This window comes from Choloepus didactylus, chromosome 23 (genome assembly GCF_015220235.1).
Source record: "Choloepus didactylus isolate mChoDid1 chromosome 23, mChoDid1.pri, whole genome shotgun sequence".
In the NCBI taxonomy this organism is placed as follows: domain Eukaryota; kingdom Metazoa; phylum Chordata; class Mammalia; order Pilosa; family Megalonychidae; genus Choloepus; species Choloepus didactylus.
In genome coordinates, this window is record NC_051329.1 from 16,190,914 (window position 1) to 16,212,512 (window position 21,599).

At 56.8% G+C, this 21,599-nt stretch overlaps 2 protein-coding genes across 3 annotated transcripts in view; one reads left to right on the forward strand and one right to left on the reverse strand.

Moving 5' to 3' along the window:
• FBXW8 (F-box and WD repeat domain containing 8) overlaps positions 1-3,585 on the forward strand; it is a 163,801-nt gene extending 160,216 nt beyond the window's left edge. The window contains exon 13 of the transcript XR_005214003.1: positions 3,366-3,585. The gene's annotated coding sequence lies outside the window, so the exon portion shown is untranslated. The remainder of the gene's footprint in view (positions 1-3,365) is intronic.
• Positions 182-21,599, reverse strand: part of TESC (tescalcin) — a 67,905-nt gene continuing 46,487 nt past the window's right edge. For both annotated transcript variants that reach the window (XM_037816890.1, XM_037816891.1), the window contains exons 3-8: positions 15,369-15,449; positions 8,761-8,900; positions 7,366-7,427; positions 7,138-7,245; positions 2,907-2,954; positions 182-458 (exon numbers count right to left, since the gene is read on the reverse strand). In XM_037816890.1, coding sequence (XP_037672818.1) covers positions 381-458; positions 2,907-2,954; positions 7,138-7,245; positions 7,366-7,427; positions 8,761-8,900; positions 15,369-15,449 — 517 coding nt within the window. In that variant the 3' untranslated portion in view covers positions 182-380. The remainder of the gene's footprint in view (positions 459-2,906; positions 2,955-7,137; positions 7,246-7,365; positions 7,428-8,760; positions 8,901-15,368; positions 15,450-21,599) is intronic.

Sequence of the window (21,599 nt, forward strand, 5' to 3'; positions counted from 1 at the left end):
CCCAGCACTTCTGCAGGGAAAGTAGTAGACACTTCACCTAAAATAAGCAAAAAGAAAAAGGGGGGGGGGAGCGGGTAGAGGAGATCTGTCTTCCAAACCACCTTTCTAAATAATTTAGCCACCACTTGCCACCAAAAGGCAAGGCCATATTAATGGATGCGAGGAACAGACAGAAGCCACGTTCGTTAACAAACCCATTTAATTGAAAATAAAAAGTCCCAGGTCCCATACCAGAGAGGAAAACAGCATGCGCAGACAAGAGGCTGGTTGTTTACAGGGGCTGCAGCCAGGGGTGCCCACGGGGGCTGCACCCGCCTCCAGGCCACATGGGGAGGCGCCCCTGCATCACGGTGCAGCTTCTCCATGGAGATGGCGGAGGGTCAGTGGCACAGGGCCATGGTTTCCGTGTTAAGGAAGCGCACGTGCATCTTGGTCTCTATGTCAATCCCCTGCCAGATCTGGAACAGACGGCGCAGCCTGAGAGGGTGTCCCCACTGCTGCCTCACGCCCGCACCACCCCGTCCCAACCAGCTCCCCTCGACCCACTCGCAAAAACCAGAGGGACGTGTTTCAAGACTCAGAGCCAAGCAAGGAAGGAAGATTTCATTTTTTTTGCTCGTTAATTTGGTTTTGACATTTGGATTCTTTTTAAGATCGTCACAGCAAGTTATTGTTAAGTATTGAATCCAAGCATTTCGCTCCAAGTCTTTTGTATCCCACCCACAATCAGATTCTGATTTTCATGCAAATTACTTAACCTCATTAAAACCCCTTTTCATCTGTTTACCAGGGAGACCACCACCTGTTACCCACTTCCCTGAAAGTTTTAGGAGGTTCAAATGGAATCAAAATGCTTCACTGTGAAGGGCTGTGCAAAGGTGAAGTTCCCTTAGGTTATCATCACTCATCAAAGGTCACAATGATCTGTCTGGTCTTTAGAAGCCCCCCCCCCCCCCCCGGGGCAAGAGTGCACCCATGTTCTAGAGAGACAAGCTCACACCCAGGAAAGGGCCTTTTTACCCAAAGGTTGCCTCCTGCACCACATACCTGGAACTGGTTCTGCCAGGACAGCCCGTCGCAGCCAGTGGCCTAGTGGACATTCAAGGTGGCAGCCCCATCACCCCTGAGACCAGGCCTTTGCCAGCTCCTTGGCCTTGCAGGGACCCTGACACAGAGGTGGAGGGCGGACCCCGAGCAGGAGCAAAGCATGTTGTGGGCAGCTCATGTAAGAGCTTCAAACCCTCAAGCTGTCTCTCTTGTCACCTCCAGGGGCAGCCCCGAGGCTGGAAGTATGGGGAAGTCAGAGCCGTGGTGGCACCCAGTGACAGGAACGTCTTTGGGCATTTGCAGCCACTGTCACACTGCCCATGGTCCGCCAGGGGCTGTCCAGTCTCCTGAATGCAAAGCCCTGGCTTGGCTGTTGTGGGGGATGCATAGAGACCAATTTGGCTCCAGTCAGCCCCTGCGGGATGGGCAAGACGCTCCCAGGGAAAGATCCTCGGACACCCAGGGTGGAGTCTGCTAAATGCCTGGAGGCTGCCACGGTTACCGAGGGCACAGGAGGGGTGGCCAGTCAGGAGAGGCCCCTGCGGGTGCAGGAAAGGGCTTGGGGGGCCACGAGAGGGGTGGCAGAGGAGACCAACCTTCCGGAGAAGGAAGTTGGTTTCTGAGGCCAAAAAGAAATGCATCCTGTTTTCGGGCTTAAAGAAACCATCCCTCCTGGCCACTGCTGCCTCCCCTGATCTCATGTCATATTCCATTTTCTGCCCTGAGCACTCCACTCTCCCAGATGTGCAGGCCCCTGCACAAGCCACACTGACCTAGTGGCACTAACATAAACATTCATCTCATGCTGCACATTCTCCCCGCCCAGCCACGGACAAGGGACATCCACGTGGGGCAAAGGAAGCCACTGGCCTCCCATCCAGCTGTCCCCCGTCCAGACTCCCACCCAGCTGGCTCATGCCACCGGCCCCACCTCTCGCTCCTGCCGCCTCTCCATCCACGTGTTTGCCGAGGACTGGCCTGGTAAGCAGCATGGTCAGGAGGAGAGCACTCAGCCCCAGCTCCACAGACACCTCAGCCCACTCCAGGCCTGGGGTCCTCACACAGAGCCCCCGCACCAGCTTCGTGCTGCCCAGGACTGCAGGGAGGCTGCGGGCAGCCAGCCAGGCCAATAACCTCTCGTTTCTCCTGTGAGAACAGCTGCTCCCCTGACTTCCTTACAGTGATCAACACCTGGAAAGGACTTGGGGACGGTGCTATGGGGACGTCAGGGCTGAAGTGCAGGCTGAGGGCAGGTGGGCTCCTCCCCCTCCCCTCTGTGGACACCCAGTCACCACCGTAGCAAAGAGCAGGTCCGGGTCCAACAGAGGCTGGGCTACGGCCTCGACTTCCACTAGTTATAGGAACTGGATGGCCACTCACCAAGGGTGGGCGAACGTGCTGCCACTTTAGAAAAAAACCTCTACAGCTGATGACACTACAAGTTCTACAACATAAGGGGTGAGGACAGCAGGGGGCGGGACTGCTTGGGACACTCTAATCTGTGCTTCTGAAAAACACTTGTCTTCACTCTGCATGGAAAATTCCCAGAAGGCTGTATCAGTCATCGAGAGACTGCTTCTGAGAAGGTGGACCAGGGTTCCAGGCAGGAGACAGATTTACTTTTCATTCTATATCCTTTTGTACTGCTTACGTGATTTAGACCACATGCAGGTAATAACTTTTCAGTAAAAACATATAAAACCAGTTGGAACTGTTCCAAAGGCCCTGCCCCGGCACCGAGTCCTTTCCACCAAGACACTGGCCAGGCGGGAACCTGCCCCTGGCCGCCTCCCGACCAGCAGGCCCAGGAGACCCCTGTGCTCTTCCCCACAGCCCCCGCCCTCCTTGCAGACACTCACCTTGAGGAAGTCGTCAAAGGTGATGCCCTCATACACCTGGTCAGGCTCCTGGGGAGGAAAGCACAGGAGAGTGAGGGCCCCTTCCTGTGCGCCCCAACCTAGGGTCCTTGACCCGGCTTCCGCCAGGGCATCTTCCAGCCCATAAGCAGCCAAAAGACATCTACAGATCCTTGTGTGCATGGAAACATCTCAGCCACTGCTAACCAGACCACCACCATCACTGGAGGATGTGTGGGTTAAGGAGGGAGAAGAAAAGCCACGTTAATTCAATTCCATGTTACTTAAGCATAAAAAGCATGTATTTGTATGTTGGTACCTGGAGGGGAAAAAGCCTGCCAAGAGTGGTTACCTTCAGGGAGGGGGACTGGGCTGGTGGAGAGGAGGGCAGACAGAGGCTCACTTCTCTGTACCATTCTGAAATTTTTCAATCTGTTTCCTACCTGCCCTGAACCATTCCAGGCACTTTGCAAATGCTGTTACTAGCAGTGAACACTGACTGACGCACACCTCAGGAAAGCCCCACGCCGTAGGATCTGTTCTTGCTCCTGATTTGCAGACGGGCACGGAAGGCAGGACAAGGGACGCGCCTGCTGGTGTGCAATGGGGCCGGCCAGATATGGGTGGGCAGGAATTTTCACCCGTTTTGGTTTCTGCTTTATTCTTTCAAATACAGAAAACAAATGGATAAAATTGTGTTTGTTTTTTAAATAAAAACAGCCATTTCTTAGATGCCCTGGGCCAGCCCTGTCCCCGAGGGCCCGTCCTGCTCTCCCCATCCATGAACGCGGAGAAAAGTGGCTGCGCAGCCCCTCCTGGCAGCCCCAGGTTCCCCGGGCAGTGAGGAGCTAATTATGGACCCAGCCCGCGGGCCTGAGACCAGGCCTGGAGGGTGGGCACGGGATGGAAGGGAGGTGGCGGGTGGGGTAGGCTGGGGTGGGGGAGTCAGAGCAAGAAAAGGCTCCCAGGCTGGAAACCCAGCAGAGCCACCCCCCTACCCCATCCCACCCAGAACTTCCCCATTATCACACCACAAGGAAGCGCCCGCAGACGCCGCGTCCAGAGACAGCGTCCTAGAAACCACTGCGCTGAGTCAAGAACCAGCTCTGGGAGCCCATTAAAGTGGGGACAGCAGGTCACGGCCAGAAACGTGTCCGCAGAGGCCAGCCAGGGCTGAGCTGCGGCGGCTTCTCCCCGACTGTGGCTGTCTGGTTGATGTTTCCCGGAGACAGTATTTGTGAGCTTTCTGCCTGGCTCCGTGGGCCTGCCTCAATGGCGCTCTGTGGCTCCCCACCCAGCAGGCCGGCGGCAGCCCCCAAATGCCTCAGACTCCAAGGGTGTGAGGATTTTATGCAGATCAGCAGCTGCCAGCTGCCAACAATTTTACTACAACAAATTAAGAAAACTGTCACCAATTGAAACTGGAGTTGGACGGGGAGCAATTTAAAGAGGAGTGTAATTAAATCAAATGGGGATTTGGCTCAACAAGCCAGCAGGGGATCCCTGCGTCCCTGTCCCTGTCCCCACCCCCTGGGGTCACAGGCCCTTTGCAGCGGCAGTTAATTTGCTGAGTGGGGTGGTTTCACCCAAGTCAGAAGCCTCCCCTGGGCTTGAGAACCAGACAGATAAAATACAGGGCCCTAAAATGACTGCAGTGCCCTGTCCCCAGGGACAGGCTCAGGCCTGCTGGTGCCTCCGGGGCCTCTGGGTCCCCCACGTGACAGGTTTGGGGCACAAATAGCAGACTCCAGCACGAAAACACCCCTTCACGCAGGCTACAATAAAGGCAAAGCCACGAAGCTGTTTGCCGAGACAACAGATTTGAAGCAGCAACAGGGCGATAACATCGTGGGACCGGTAGAACCCTTCAGGGCACCAAGTCCAGCAGGTAGCTCACCATGCCCGCCCAGAGCAGGCCTTGGGGCTCAGGGCCCAGTGTTGGGCCAGCTGTCCAAGGGCAAGTCCACTGAGCCTGGTAAAGGGCACGAGCCCGAGGAGACAGCCCCTGAGCTCAAGCAAAAGCTGCATGCTGAGCCTCAGTTGCCCCACTAGTAAAACAAGGATGAAAATCAACCTAACAATGTACATGAGAAGTCCTGGAAGTGCCTGGCACAGCTTACACAGTCAACCAGTGGCAGAGGTGCCCAAGGCTGCACCTGCCTGCCCACCCCAGGGGTACACTGGATGACGTCTGGAGACCTTTCTGGTTGTCACAACTCGGGGTGCCACTGGCATCCAGTGGTGGGGAATTATCAGCCTGACCCAAAAAACAGTCTGGCCTTCCCCCGCGGCCCCTGGCAGGTGATCTCAGGGCCCCTGGCACAAACTGCCCAATGGGGGCATCACTGTCTACCTGGAGGCTTTCGCCATCAGACTGTCTCACAACGTGGCTTTGGGTTGCGAGGTCTCCATCGACCCAGAGACTGAGATGAACCAAGTGCTCAGTCAAGTCCACGTGATAGTCCTGATCGAGCTGGCACTATGCCACCCTTACAGTCATCAGTTCCGGGAGGGTAGCCTGTCCACGACTCCACAGGGAGAACACAGGGCGGCTCCATGCCTGCTTCCTCTCCTGGACTCGGCCCCACATGCCCCTTCCCTGGCTGACTGTACCCCGCAGCCTTTCCCTCTAATGACTCGAACCCGAAGGTGTTTGGGAAACCCCTCAAACCTGCAATCGGTGGCAGAAGTGAGGTGGTCTTGAGCAAGCCACTGTGCTCCCTCTAACCTTCTCTGCTGGCCTACGGAGGCTGCTCGAGGGCCTGGGGGGCACAGGGAGGCCCCATGAGAGAGGAGCATCTGGCCCAGGTGTCGGCAGTGCCGAGGTGGAGGCCCTGCCTTAACTGTGAAGTCCTGTCACCAGGGTTCTGGGGAATGACCTGGCCACATCTACACTAACATGACCCCAAGAGGCCTCTACGTACGTCTGGCCCATTGCACAAGCTCCCTGGGTCCTCCAAACTCCCCTCCTGCTTAAGACAGTGGGGACGGCCTTGCAGACGCCTCTCCAGCCCACCTCCATGGTTGCCCCAACTCTTTGGGGGCCATCTGGATGGCCTTTCACCCTACAGCGTGCATGCCCGGAGGCCAAGCCCCACTCTTCTGTCCCATCTGCATGCAGCCCCCCCACTCCCAGTCCCTGGGCCCAACCCCAGCCTGGGACCTATAACTGCTCTTGAGGCAGTGGCTGGGGGCAGTAAAAGCTCTCCCAGCCCAGAAGAGGCCCCCTGCTGACCCCTCCTCCAGGGCAGAAATCCCCACCAGAGTCATTCCTTAGGTAATCAGTGTGTTAAAGCCAGCCTGGGCCCTGCACTGGCCGGGCTGGTGCTCAGCACTTCCCTGAGCGTCCTCAGGGACGGGGGGAGGCTGCCCCCTGGGCCTATGGATTCTAGAGCTGGGGTCCTGACATGGCGTCCCCACCTTGCCTGGCTCTCCCACAGTCTCTGGTGGCTTGGAAAAGCACGAGAGATTTCAGGTCAGGGTTCCGTGCCAAGCCCCAGGCCACGGCCACGAGCAGGACACTTGTGGTCACTGTCCTCACAGGCCTTCCAGAAACACACACTGTAACCAGGGTTAAGGCATCATGAGAGTCACCAGGGTGGCCTACAGGCCTGAGGGGCCGGGTTCTTGGATTCAAACCCTTTGTCCTGTCACCAGGGCCCAGGGCCCAGAGATAGGGGGACAAAGGAAGACGAGAGGCCAGGCACATGTGCAAGTGCCTGCTGAGGAGCGTGGAGTTCCTGAGCGCGGGCCCCTCTCGAGGGAAGATTCCAGCAGAGCCAGCTCCAGGAGAGTAGGCCCTGGAGGCCAACAGACCCCGGCTGGGTCATGTCCCAGCCGTGCAACCCTGGACAACCGCCCTCACCCCCAAGCCTCAGTCTCCCCATCTAGACAGAAGACAGCACAGCCCCTGCCAAGTGGGCGAAGGAAACGGGCAGTTCCAAAGCAAGGCAATTTGCACATCACCTGAGGCCAGCACCCGGCAAGCCATCTGGGGTTCCACCACCACGGGCGGCACGGCCCTAACCTCCCGGGCCCGGGGTCCTCCGCTGTAGAACGGGGACAGCACCGATGCTGGCCTGTCCAGCCAGCGATGAGGAGTAAGTGAGAAGAAGCAGGCAAGGGGCTCGGTGAGCCCGCACACAGCCAGCCTGCGGTCCCAGACACGTGCTGCTCAGGTGGATGTTCCTCCTGCACCCCGCTGTGCCCCACCGCCCCCCGGGCCAGCACTCACCATCTGCCCCACGCAGACAGTGGCTGCCTCCATCATGGCCCCATCAGCAATGGAGCGAGCCGACTCCTTCTCGATGTGGGGGTTTCCCGAGAGCAGCTCCTCGACCACCTGCAGGGGTTGTGGGGGTGGGATGGGGTGGGGGGGGACGAACGGTGACCTCAGGCTCCACCAAGGCCACAGGGCTGGGGGTGCCAGGGGCCCGGGGCAGGCGGAGGGAGCATACTTTACATTTCGATATTCTTCCAGGGTGATCCTGCCGTCGCTGTCCGAGTCGTACATGTGAAACAAAACTGGGGGCCGCGGGGGAGAGAGGGGGCTCAGTCAGGCGAAGCAATGCCAGGGAACCCCCTGCTCCCCTCAGCCCTCCCCACTGAAATCTACAAACTCAGCAAAAGTTGGCAATTAATGAACCAAGATTGCCAAAGCCACGGGGGCCCAGGGTGTGGGCCATGGGGCCAGACTGACCCCTTCCTAGTGGGTGACCCTGGGTGAGCACCCAAACGTCCCTGAGCCTCGGTTTCCACAGTAGCTGGGAACCACATTGGTGTCCACCCCACGGTGTGGCTGTGGGGTTTCCACTGGGCAGGGAAGGCCGGGCATTCGCATGGCCTCAGGTCATTTCACTGCTCTGTCCCTTTGCTGACATCCATGCAGTGTCCCCACAGCCCAGGGGGAGCCAGGAGCTGAAGGGGAGCCGGCCTCTCGCCCCCCTCGGCTCTCCCGAGCTCTCTGCACTGGCCTCTTATCAATCCCCTGTGGTGACCAGGTACCATGCAGAGCTCGTCACTAGTGTCTTTTCACCTAAGCCTCTCGTAACCCAGGGAGAGCAGGCCTGAACTGACTGAACTCATTTCACAGACAGGGCCTGCTGGGAATCAGGGAAGTCGAGGGGTTGCCCGCAGCCACCCGCGGAGGGAGAAGGTGGATCTGTCTGGTTCCACGGCCCCTGACCCTGACCCCGGCCCCAGGGAGAAGCTGGGCTGGACGCCAGGGGCCGGTCTAGGCCGCAGCCTCTCGGGAGACACCAGGACGCCCAGGCAATTCCCACCGGCCCCTGGGAATGCATTCCACAGCACTAAATATAGCCAATCCCCCCTTACACGGTCCTGACCAGCCGGCCTCGGGGAGGACAGGCAGCGAGTCATGGGAAAAGGGCGATGAAGTGCAGGTGCCACTTGGGGCCCCGTGCGCGGGCGGGGTGGCTGGACAGCAGCCGAGCACGCTACTCCCGAACTCGGGACCAGGGGAGGCCTCCCCAGGGCCGGCTGTGACACGAGGCCCCACAGGCCCAGCTTGAGGACCCCAGTGACCACGGCGGCTTGGGTGGAAAGGGCAGAAGAAGCAGCCCCCATGCGCCATACAGGAGCTCGTGGAGCCTGCAGAGGCTCAAGGTCACCCAGCCACCCAGTGGATGGGCCAGGATTTGAACTGGGGTTTGCTGGAAGCAAAAAGGCTTTGCTCCCATCACATCACCCCCCCCAGCCCCCTCCATTCTTCAGGTACCAGGAAACCACAGACTGCTGAGACCCGTTCTCGACAGGACCCCACGGTGCAACTCGTCCCTACAGCTCACATGGGGGGACGGGGTGTGGGCTGGGGGCAGGGGGTGGCGACAGGACTCACATCTCAGCTTCTCCTTCCGGCAGAGCGCTACCTGCTCCTCGTCCATGGCCACATCGATGGGCCGGAAGTAGGACATGATGGTCAGGAAGTCCTCAAAGTTGATCTCGTCCGCCAGGCCGCTGGGCCCCTTCCGCAGGTTCCTGCAGGGGGCAATGAGGGAGAGGTTGGAGGTGAAGATAAAGGGCTGGGCCCAGGCCTCTCACCAACCTCTGGCCCACAGGAACTCGGCCCTTCCGGGCACAGGCCTTGCCCGGGATGGCCACTCCTGCTGGGGTTCAGTTTGACTCCCATTTCCCAAGAGCCTGCTTCGTCAGGGGCAGTGGGGGCCCCCGTGGGTCACAGCCCGGCCCCTGCTCTGCAGAGCTCCCGAGTCCAGGGGAGACAGATGATCGCACAGCTCCTGACGAGGGCTGGGCAAGGAACATATGAGGAGGCATATGAGGCAGAAGGAGGGGTGTTTACGAGTAGGAAACTGAGGCAATGAGCTGTCCAACAACTCCCCAAGGTAATGCCCTGAGCCTTTGCTCTTCATCCAAGTTCGACAAGCTACATCCTCTGGGTCAAATCCAGCCTGCTGCCTATTTTTGTATAGCCACAAGGTAAGAAGGATTTTTACATTTTTAAATGGTTGGAAAAAATTTAAAGAATGGTATTTCATGACATGGGAGAATTACACTTAATTCAAATTTCAGCATCCATAAACAGAGCTTTATTGGAATACAGTGTATTAGTCAGGGTTCTCCAGAGAAATAGAAGTGAGTGTGTGTATAGATAGATAGATATTAAAGATTTATTATAGGAATTAGCTCATGCATCTGTGGCAGTTGGCTAGTCCACATTCCATAGGGCAGGCCGTGAGGTGGAAACTGATAAAGGTGAAGCAGAATTCCCCAGGGAAGCTGGCTGGCAGAAGTGTGGGCAGAAATTCTAACTTCAGAAATCCTTGGTTCTGGCTTTCAAGACCTCCAAACGACTGGATGGGGAGACCCCCCGCCCCCACCCCAGTGCTAAGGTCAATCTCCTTTGTTGACTGTAGATGCAATCAACTGACTGTAGATGCAAATCCATCTAACAAATAAATGAATTTTGTTGATGAAGCAACTGGACACCACAGCCTCGCCAAGGTGATGCATGAAATTAACATCCATTCATCACCCATTGTCTATGACTACTTTCTTGCTGTAACAGCAGTGGGAGTAGGTGTGGCAGAAACTGAGTTAGGCACACAAAGCCTAACATATTTACTCTCCAGTCAGAAGAGGTGTGCCAACCCTGCTCTCTGTCTCGCAGTGCTCAAGATGCAAGCAGCTCCTTGTACTCTGTCTACTACTACAGTGCCAACGTTGGTCAATGATTTAACCTTTTTAAATAAACTACAGCAGGTTCAAGGTTGTCCCTATCAACGTGCTTGCCCAAGGAGGTGGGGTGGAGAGCGACAGGGCTCATGCCGCAGCCGAGCTCGTGGAGCCGTGAGCAGGGCTGGTCCCGCCTGTGCCCAGCACAGCTCCTGGCACCCTGTAGGGGCTCAGAAAACAGATGCTGGTGTGAGCCGTCCACCACGGGTCCCGGCAGAGAAGAGAGAAGTTATTGAGAGATGGCCTGGAGGTGACACAGGCTTCCTGAGCCAATGCCACGAGCCCTTCATCACCGGCTGACTTCAATGCCAAGGGACGCTGACGTGTGGGCGCTGGTTATGAGAAGACCGAGAGGCTGAGGGTCCTCCCCTTCCCCCGGTGGACCCTTGGAAAGGGCAGCTCTCCAGCTGGCCCGAGACGACACGGCCCACAGCTAGTGCAGGTTTAATCCACTTGGGTCCCCTCTGGGGTCCTATCTGAACTTGGATCGAAGGAGCTTGTCTATGAGCCCCTCCTTAGTGGGGTCCACTCTCATTCTACAAGACAAATCACCACCACCCTGAGCGCCCACTGCACCTCACAGTTTACAGATCTTGCCAGCCCCAGTTTTCCATTCCAGGAGATTTTCCAGAAAGAGGTGGGTCCCCAGCCTGGAATAGGAAGGTGGATCAGGCAGGTACAAGCCGGAGAGAGGAAACAAGGGGATCTTCCGCCCCAGCCTGGAGTGGTCGGTTTCCCCTTAAATCTCTCTCAAAGCCTCCCACTGTGCTCCCTACAGACTTTCCCAACCTCAAAGTTCTTGCCATCAAGGGCACAGACCAAGTTCACGAGGCTTAGACTAATCCCTGGCTTTCCCAGCCCCTGCGGAGGGCCTCCGTGTGCAGCTGGCTCACCAACTTCCCAAGGGGTCCACGCTGCAGCGAGAGGGGTTCAGAGGCACCGGGGCAAATGGAGTGGGCCCACGGGGCAGGAAAACCACATCCTCCTCAGGGAAGGTCGAGCTCAGGCTGCTTGGGAGGGCAGGTGTCCTGTCCCAGCCCAACATCCCCGGGAGGCCTGCATGGCCCGGCATCGCAGCCTCCGCACGCAATGAGAAGACGCAGGCCGAAGGAGGCCCGGCCGGGGAAATCGAGGCACGGCAAGGCCTAGCACCTTGGAGCCAGAGCAACTAGCATGCCAACCCCATCTCTGAGATGGGGCTCCCGAGACCGGGATTGGGGCACGGAAGGATGGGGGCTACGTCCAAATCTGTGACATGGTGTGAGAACAGGGCTGCTTTCATTCGTTTTACCAACTTCAGAAAATTGTCTCAGCTCCTCAACTCTGTCATTACCCCGTAAGGAATGGAGAGCTTGGAGGTGGCGGTGGACATTGCTCAAACTGCCCTCCGAGACTGCCTCTCCTCTCACTGATTTCTCCCTGAAGGGTCTCAGGAACCAAGGCTGACAGATATTTCTTTAAATGGAAATGCTGTTTCCAGGCCCCTCCCCTGAACTCCTTTCCTCTGCTCCTTCTCAGAACGGACAGGGGCGAGCCACAGGCTCCCCGCCACAGCCCTCTGAGGTGTCCCTGGTGACCCCTGGGCTGCCCGCGCGGTTGCTGGGGCCTCCTTCCCCCATCCCAGGTTCCCCAGTGGCTGCCCGAGGCAGGGGTCCCAGGACCTGCAGGGGACCCCCCCACCCCCACCCCCCACACTACCTTCCTTGCCTGCTCGGCCAAGTCCCTGGAGGTCTTCCCCAAGCCCCTCTGTGACCCCCTCAGGCAGGCCTATCAAGAGCCGCCCTTAGCTCCCCTCGACGGCCCGCCCCCCTCCCTCCACACCCAGTCCCCTGCTCCACTCCTCAGCCACCTGGGATCCCCCCTCCTCTGCCCTGACCCCGGCCTGCTCCAGTTCCATCGCCCTGGGGAGCCCCCAGCACCTCCACGCACAGCCAGAAGGAGCTCTGCGAAACCCAGCGCTGAGCCCCCTTTGCTCCTGTCAAATGCCCACCTGAGGCCCCCAGCTCCCAGGTAAACCCCAACCCCCTCCCAGATCGCCCAGGCCCAGCGGCTTTGGGCTCAGCTCCCACACCAGCGCCAGCCCACGCCACCCCTCCCTGCTCCGCAGGGCACCCCAAACACCCCCAGACGGCCTTCGCCACAACCCTGGCTCAGCCTCTGCCCTCCCCACTCCCTTGGCTCCCTGTGGTAGACCAGGTCACATTCCCCAGAAAAACATACGCTCTTTACATCAGGCCATCCCTGCAGATGGAAACCACCGGAAACAGGACCTTCTGAAAACGCCATTTTTAGTTAAGGTGTGGCCGGCCTGACAGAGGTTGGGTCTTCATCCTTCTAGGGTAGGCTTTACACAGAGAAGGCGGAGGAGCAGAAGCAGGAGGACCGCGGCTTCAGGGAGAAGGCACCTCCACCGATGCCTCAGGACCGTGGGTGGATAAATCCCTGTGGCTGCCCTCTGCACGCTCTCTGCTTAGCAGCTGGGAAGCTAAGTCTCCCCAGTCGACTGAGGTCCCTTCCTCATCCTTCTGATGGAGCCGGGCACCCCCCACCCCCCCATGGCTCTGTCCTGACTTCAGACCCTCCGCGTGAAGAGTGGGGGCTCTGCTGCTGCTCCCACAGACCCTCCCGCAGCTGGGCACCTCCTTGTCCAACCAGGTGGGTGCTCCCAGCCCAACCCTTCTGCTCAGGCCCTGTCCCCCGCAGAGGGAGCACCTCAGCTGAAAACACAGCTTCAGGATCTGACTGGGAACCCGAGGCAGACAGACCCGAGCTGGAATCCTAGTTTTGACCAGTGACAGCCGGGAGCCAGGTGACCTGGGGTCAGGTCTAAACATGCAGGTCTTACACGTCCGGTTCCGTGAGACTGGACAACTGTCTCCACGGGGGGAGCCCACCCCCATCAAGAGGTAGTGCATTTCCCACCCACCCACACACCCAGCCTGGGAGTCCCCTCCGGCCCCTTCCAAGTGTAACCCCATGACCCCCAGGGTGGTGCTGAGGATGGGCTCAGGCCAGTCTGGTTTCATGCCATCCTGGGGAAGTGGCGGTCACTGTCACTGTCACCATCTGCCCCTAGCTCCCCAGTACTGCTGGGAGACCCCCGTCCTCCTGCAGCTTGCACCCACCTCACCCCTGCCCAGATCTGCATCCAGTCTCTTGGGAAAAGAGCCTCACACACACGCCATGCATGCATGTCCACTCGCCACCCACATGTGTTTGCATGCACACTCACCAACACACTCACACACAGCTCCAAGCCTCTGCTCACTCCCATCTAGCCCACAGGCTGTGTCAAGGCCATGTCAGGCGACTCAGGTCCTGCCCTGCCCCGTCAGCCCACCCACCCTCATCCTCCCAGGGAGCCGGGCCCCTTGTGCATCCATTACCGCAGCTCCTCCCTGAGAGCCTCCAGGCAGAAGCAAGATTGAAAAGGTGGAAGGTGGGGTGGGGGACAAGGTTCTACTCCCATCTTTGCCACTGACAGACCATGTGACTTCAACCAAGTCACCTGAACTCTGCTGACCTTCCCTCTGAAAAACAGAATTTGCTGTAAAGATTCCCGTGGTGACAGGTCTCTGAGATCCACCCCAGCTCCTCCTCCCAGGGGTCTCTCAAGCTGCCCCCGGACTCTCCTCTTGCTCCACTCACCAATGCACCCGAGCCCTAGGGGCCCCTAACATCGCCCCTCCCTGACCCCACACCCCCGCTCCACTCCCACAGCCACTCTCTACCTGGCAGCCAGAGCTCCCTTTGCGACATGCAAACCTGGTCACACACTCCACGCCCCATCCCCGCTGCTGCCTGTAACCCCTGCTGCTCCCAGACCCCTTCTGCTGGCCTCGGGGTGCTGCACGAAGTGGCCCCTGCCCCACCACGGCTCTCACCATGCTCACCCCTCTCTGCTCCTGCCAGGCCAACTCAGCCGCTCTTGTGCCACATTCCCTGTGCCACGGGGCCTCTGCACGGCCCATGCCTGGAGCACCCCGCTCCCTGCTTTGCCTGGTTAACTACTGAGCCCTCTCCTCTTGGGCCTGTGCATCCTCTGGGGCAGCCCGAGCATCCTGGGTGAGGCTCAGAGAGGGGAAGCCTCTTGCCCAGGGTCCCACAGCCCTGGCAGGACCAGAGCTGAGCGGTTCAGCTCCTGTGATGCGAGACCCTTCAGGAAGGCCCCCGCCAGCCTTATCACCAGAGCACATCTCCCTTCCTTCCTCCTTCGGTCTCTTCTGCTTCTCGGCGATCTTTGTGGATACAGTGGGCCCAAGGCCCAGGGTTCACGTCAGGGCAGATGAGCTGACCGGCCCTGGTGTGCTCATCTGCAGGCCCCAGAAGCCTGGGGAGCGCGTCCCCCCAACCACCCCTTCATGGGTCCTCAGATGCCATCTATCCCCCATGTCTGTCACTGCATCTGTCAGCTTAACACTGGGCATCTGGGGACATGAGCTCTGGCCTGAACTTCAGCTCTGGGACCTCTGTGTGCCTCAGTTTCTCCATCTGTAAACTAGGGCAATGACCACAGGACCAGCTCACCTAGTACTTTTACTTACATCAGCTTGGTGCATCCTCGAGCAGCCTGGCGAAGCAGGGGCTCCCACTGCTTGTACGGAAGAGGAAACTGAGGCTGTGGCAAGTGGGCACCAAGTGCCCCAGCAATTCCTGGAAGCAATCATCCACGCCTGGAAGCCCCCTCCCCATGCAGGGGCTGAACCCCATTAACAGAACACAGCAAAAGCGATGAAATGTCATTTCCAAGACAGGGTTACAAAAAGGTGGTGGCTTCTGTCTTGGGTGCCTGGCCTCCCTCTTCCCCTCCCCACCCGGGAATCCCCACTCTGGGGGAAGCCAGCTGCCCGGTGGAGAGGCCCATTTGATGGCTCCAGCCACAGCCACATGAGTGAGCTTGGAAGAGCCCTTGCAGTTGAGCCCTGAGATGGTGTGAGCCTGCTGGGAGACCCTGAGCCAGAGGGTCCCACCAACAGGCACCAGAGACTGGGAGATGAGGGGTGTTCACTGGTTGAAGCTGCTAAATTTGGGGCTAATTTGTCACACAGCCGTAGCTACCTAATACAGAAGCCTAGGGATTGAGTGAAATGTTCAAGGTCACTAAGCTGCAGATCCAGGATGGTCGGACCCCAAATCCACTCTTCACCTCTACCCAGGTGAGAGGGACTCTCAAAGGACACGAGCACGTGAAACATTACAATGTAAAACACTCTCCACAAGGACATCTGGCAGGTCTTGAGGAAAAGCACCCACCTGTTGTCAAAGAAGGCACGGACAATTTTGGATCGGATCGGGTTGAGCTCCAGGTCAGGGACGTTGTTGAAGTTTTCCTTGCTGGTTTCCAAGGAGACAAACACCCGAACAGATCGACAAGAGAAAGCACATGTCAGATGACATTTTCACCGCTTATCACGCTCTATCTTTATCCCCAGCAGGCCCTACAAGAAGAGTCCAGAGTTAAGAGAAGGGACCGGAGTGTACTGTGGTTACCTATCCACTCTGCTAACCTTTAGGCTGGGGGTGGGGGTGTAGGAGGCTCCAAGATAACTTTGAGAACCCAGTAAACATACTAGACATCCATTCCTGGAAGAATACAGGGGCAGAATTTGATTCCAGGGGGCTCAGAAACCACCTGAGGCCCATCCTTGGAACCCGAGCAAGGAAATCCTGGCTTGGCCGCTCTGGAATCAGAGCCGACTTGGAGCTTTGGGAAGGAGTCTAGCAGCTCCTCAAAAGGTTCAATAGTTACCATATGACCCAGCAATTCCAACTCTAGGTACACACTCCAAAAATGAAAACATGTCCACATAAAAACTTCTACTCAAATATTCATAGCAGCAGTATTTATAACAGCTAAATGCTGGAAACAACCCAAATGTCCGTGAACAGATGAACGGACAAAGTGTGATCTATCCATACGATGGAATATTAGTCAGACACGTTGATATGTGCTACAACATGGATGAACCTCGAAAACATCATGCTGACAGAATGCAGCCAGACACCGAAGACCACATATCATCTGATTCCACTTATACAAAACTTCCAGAATCAGCGAATCCACGAGTTGCCAGGGGCTGGGGAGAGGGAAAGGGGAAGAGACGGCTATTGAGGATGGGGCTTCTTTTTGGGGTGATGAAAATGCTCTGGAATTAGATAATGGTGGCTGCACAACTCGGAAGATACTAAAAGCCACTGAATTGTAGCCTTTAAATGGGTGACTTGTACCGCACGTGAATTAAATTCAATAAAGTTTTTTTTTTTTTCTTAAGTCAGTGGCGAAAGAAAAGGTGAATTTCAAACGACACCCTGCAGGGGCCAAGGGTCTGGCTGCCACGGAGCCCAGGTGAGCCCCTCACCTGCCCCCACGAGGCCGTCCCTTGTTCTCAGAATCGGCTCCCCGTTCACCTTTCTCTTCGGCAATGTGAACTTCACGGTGGCCTTGGAAAGGACCCAGACCCTGGGCTGGTAATCGCTGAGAGCAAAGGGGTCAGCCAGGCAGGGGAGGTGCAGGGGTGTCAACTAACATGGACTGAGAACTTCAGGGGTGGGAAAAGGGAGTGGGATATGCACCGACATTTGGGACACAAAACTAGACCAAAGCCATTATAGGTGAGGAGAAGGGACCACACACACGCTGTGCTTGTTAAAAACTGAGCTGGAAGCAGATGCGGCCTCTCTCTCTAGCTAAGCCAACTCGGTGGGTGAACTCACTGCCCTCCCCCCATGGGGGACCTGACTCCCACGGATGTAAATCTCCCTGGCAACACAGGATATGACTCCTGTGTATGAATCTGGGCACAACAAAGTGGGATTGAGAACATCTTCTCGACCAAAAGGGGGAAGCAAAATGAAACAAAATAAAGTTTCAGTGGCTGAGAGATTCCAAATGGAATCGAGAGGTCACTCTGGTGGACATTCTTACACACTATATAGATATCCCTTTTTAGGTTTTAGTGTATTGGAATAGCCAGAAAGAAATATCTGAAACTTTCAAACTGCCACAATTGTATGACAATGTAGCTAACATGGGGTGACAGTGTGATTGTGAAGACCTTGTGGCTCACACTCCCTTTATCCAGTGTATGGATGGATGAGTAGAAAAATGGGGACAAAAACTAAATGAAAAATAGGGTGGGATTGGGGGGAAGATTGGGGTGATAAATGCACAACTATATGACGGTACTGTGAACAGCTGATTGTACACCATGGATGATTGTATAGTATGTGAATATATCGCAATAAAGCTGAATTTTTAAAAAAATGTAAAGTAAATAAATAAAGTATCTTCAGAAAGAAAAAAAAAATCTGAGCTGGAAGGTTCCATAAACACATCACTGTCCCCCGTCGTGCCCCCGTCACAGACGAGGAGGCTCAGGCCCCAGGAGGGAAAAGCTGGACGGGGTCCTTGTTCCTGGCTCAGGATCCCGCATCCCGGGCTGCTCCTAGTCTCTCTCCCAGTGTCCGGCCAAGCCTGGGAAATGGTGCCAGCGGACGCCATCGTTCTAGATCCACGAGCGCCCAGGGGGTGCACACCTGCGACGCCGGCCCAGAGCAGACTCGGGGAACAACTGGTTTCTGCCCCAGGCATGAGGACTGGGGGACGCAGTGCCGGGGTGCCAGTCGTTCACCCGCCCAGTCCCAGGGTCCCCCTGAGGGGCCTGGGGTGGGAGTGAGGCTTTCTCGCCAGATGATGTTTGAGGCCGGGAGTCTCCTGTTAAACAAATTAAAGTGCTCAAAAGCCACTGCACTATAATTGCCCAAAAGTGGAAACAAGCCCCGTGTCCATTAACTGATGAATGGAGAAACAAAATGTGATATAGGCATACAACGGACCATTCTTTGGCCATAAAAATGTAAAAAAGAATGAAGTTCTGATCCACACTACAACATGGACAAACCTCAAAAACCTTATGCGAATGAAAGACGCCAGTGGCAAAAGGCCATACACTGTACGATTCTATTTATATGCAATATCCAGAAGAGGCAAATCCATAGAGACAGAAAGCACATTAGTGGTTACCAGAGCCTAAGAATAGGGGAGAAAGGGGAGTGACTGCTAATGGGGATGCGATTTCTTTGGGGGGTGATAAAAATATGCTAAATTGATTGTGGTGATGGTTGCATAACTCTGTGAATATACAAAAACCACTGAATTGGTTTTAGTGATGGGCAAATTGTACAGTATGTAAAACAGATCTCAATAAAGCTGTGTTTGAAAAAATTCCCCGAACCCTAAAAAAAATTGCACTATAATCCCATTCATATAAAGAACAAAAACTGCTAGAACTGATCTCTGCAGTTAGAAGATCAAGTGGCTAGTGATTCCTGGGGGGCAGGCCTTGCACCCTGGCAGAGCAGAGCCACACTCTCCCGGGAGGAACAGGATGTTTCCCCAATTCCAGAAAGCTGCTCAAGAAAGGGGCCACATGGTTTCTGATAGGGAATTTCAGAGAACAGAAAAGAAGCAAAGCTCTGCGCTATGTGGCTCGCTAGTGTGTGACACCCGAATCCCTCTCTGGCTTTCACTGGCTGCTGCCAGCCCCCCTTCCCCCAAGCCCCGGTTTCCTTACCCGTGATGTGCACAGGGACACTGACTTGGGGGTGAAAGGCACAGCCTCGGGAATCGGACCCGGGCTGCACCCCGGCTCTGCCACCTGGGGCCATTAACTTTCCCTTTTGGCCTCCCTGATCCCCAGCTGGCATGTCTGGAAACAGAAGGGCAGGGGCCAGCGAAGAGGGAGTGCTCCGTGGACAGAAGTGTGTGGGCCCCGGCGCTGAGTGCTTGGAAGCTGGTGACCATCACCTGCACAGCGCCGTGTCCTCGATGCCCAGCACCATGGGGGTGCAGTGGACGGTCTGCCAAACAAATAATCGGGCTGCAGGGCAGGAGGGCACAGCAGGGCCTTGCTCCTCGTTGGGTCCGCCCCAGAGCAAGTGTCCAGATGCTCCAGACGCCCCCTTCTCATCCTGCAGGGTCCTGGAGGGCGTCCCATCACAGCCCAGCTCCGCCTGGCCGAGCTCTGGGGCTGGGGACAAGCCATGAACCACGCAATGCACTAGAGAGAGCCTGTCTCCCAGGGCTGCCCGAGGATCAGATTCGGGGATGCAGCAGATAAACAGAAGCCAGTCTGGTGAACTGCCCAGGAGGGAACCGAGGCCCAAACCACCGGAGAAACTGCTGCTTCCCGGAGGGACCCTGGCCCCATCCTTGCAAAGGGGGTCAGAAGGGATGCACCAGCAGCCCCTCTGCCACCACAAGACCCCACCAACACTGCAGGGCCAACCCAGACAGGACATGGGACAGCAATGTCTTCGGAGGGAGGCAGAAACGACCCTGCAGGGCCTCTCCCCAAGTGTCCGGGAAAGAAAACCACCCGCAGTGACGGAGGAGAGGCCGAGGCCCCAGCTTGGGGAGTGGAGGTGGGGGGCCCTGCGGGACCCTCACTCAAGTCATTCAACTCTCCACCCCCTCCCACCCCCTGCTGACCCTAGCAGCTCCAGCTTCCCCACCTGTCAGGTGGCGACAGACCCAGCCCTTCCCCTGTCAAAGGGGACGGTGCAGAGCCCAGTGCACCCAGGGGCCGACCCAGGCCGAGCCGCTGAGCCTCTCCACACCCTGGATTCCCCAGCTGTCAAATGGGGGTGCTGGTAGCATCCGCCTCATGGGGCCAACGAGAGGATTAGACGAGAGAAACCCAAGCGAGGGGCTCAGTATCCAGCCTGGCACACGGTGAGAGCGGGATTTTAACATAACGACAGTGCAGTGATCACTGTCATGATACAGTAATACCAGTCGCTGACCTTCTACGCACGCCCGGCATCAGCAGCTGCCCGAAGAGCCTTACGCTATAATTTAATGCTCAGGACAACCCCACAAGGTAGGCGCTGTCATCTTCATTTTAAAGATGGGGACACTGAGGCAGAGAGGTGAAGAAAGTTATTTCTAAGAATAATACTGAGCTATGTCCGGCTGCCTGGCCCTGGGGCATGCTCTCTGATTCTTGTCAATAGCAGGTCAATGCCCCATAATGCTAGTTTCTGTCCTGGTCTTGTATTCCCTCCTCCTCATCCACCTCCAGGTGCTCACGCCATCCGGAGGTACTTGGTCCAGGCTGCGTCTGCCGGAGCGTGGGAACGGGCCCTGCTTCTCCCAGAAGGGCAGGGCTGGGAACCCGAAAGTGCCCCGGGGCGCAGAGGGGAGGGCATCTGCTCCCGAAGGCCCCAGGGGCCCAGGACTCCCGCCTTCTCCAGGGAAGCTTGAGCCTTGTTTCACCAGGGCTTACACCGGGCCAGGCTGCCCTAAGGGCCTCGCAAGCCCCTTCACGTTTAACTAGCCCCAGACGTCCACAAGAGGACACTGGCAAACCTCAGAGAGGGGACTGACTGAGTCACAGACACACAGCCACTTGGGGTGGCTCCGGCCGGCTGTTAACCCCTGCCACCTGCTCTAACCCCAACGCACACATCCACCCACGCTTCACTTGCCACTTCCTCTGGGCTGCCTATCTCCTCTTCAGAGAGAGACAGCGAGAGGGAGCAAACAGCCACGAGCACGCGCTTCATGGGCATCTGCTCCAGCCCTGCCCTGAGGAGACCCCAGCGGGGACCCAGGAAGAGGGCAGAATCAGCAGGACAAGCGTCCAGCCTGCAGGGGAAGGGCAGGTAATCGCTGAGGGCGTGACCGGGCTGAAACAGCCTGACAGGTAGGCAGGGTGCCTCAGCACTTCCGCTGCTGTGGGTGCTTTTAAAGAATTGTCAAGTTTTAGCTGTGTGACAGGTGAAAAGCAAAGTGACGGGTTGTGCTCAGTTGTGGTTGTGGTCAGCCAGGTCAGCTCTGAGCCCTGGCCCTGCAGGGCCAACCTCAGCCACATCAGCCTCAGTTTCTTCATCTGTAAAACGGGGATGATAACGTGGACCTCAGAGGGTTTTAAGCACAAACAAGCATCTAGCCGGCCCCTGGCTCCCTTGGCATCACCAAGGCAGCGCAGGCTCCGGTTTATGCGCATGACCCTGTGCTAACATCCAACACGACAAAGCAACGGGAAACACAACAGGATCTGGACACTTCGGTGGCGCCTATCGGAATGCTGCCCTGCGCTTTGGCGGCGCCCAGCAATGAACACAGCGTCCCTTCTCGTCCCCACATACATCTGTGGCTGTGTTTACTGGAGGAGTCACTCCACATTCGAGGGCTTGATGAATCTAAAAATACTTTTGTTATGCAGCCTTATCTAATCAGGCTTCCCAGTGGCCTGTGTGACCACACTCCAAGGATTCCACAACGACCGTTCCTGCCAGCCTGCCAGGGTGCACCTGGGAAGCCAAAAGCTGCTGTATAAGACATTAACCGGTTAAGTGGTTCAAACAAAGGAAAAAAGTGCAAGAAGCTGTTACCTCATTTTCTTCACTACCTAAAATGAGTATCTGTTAATGTGGTAATTTATAGAGAATCCCCACTGCTGGCAGAAAAGCCTGGAAAGA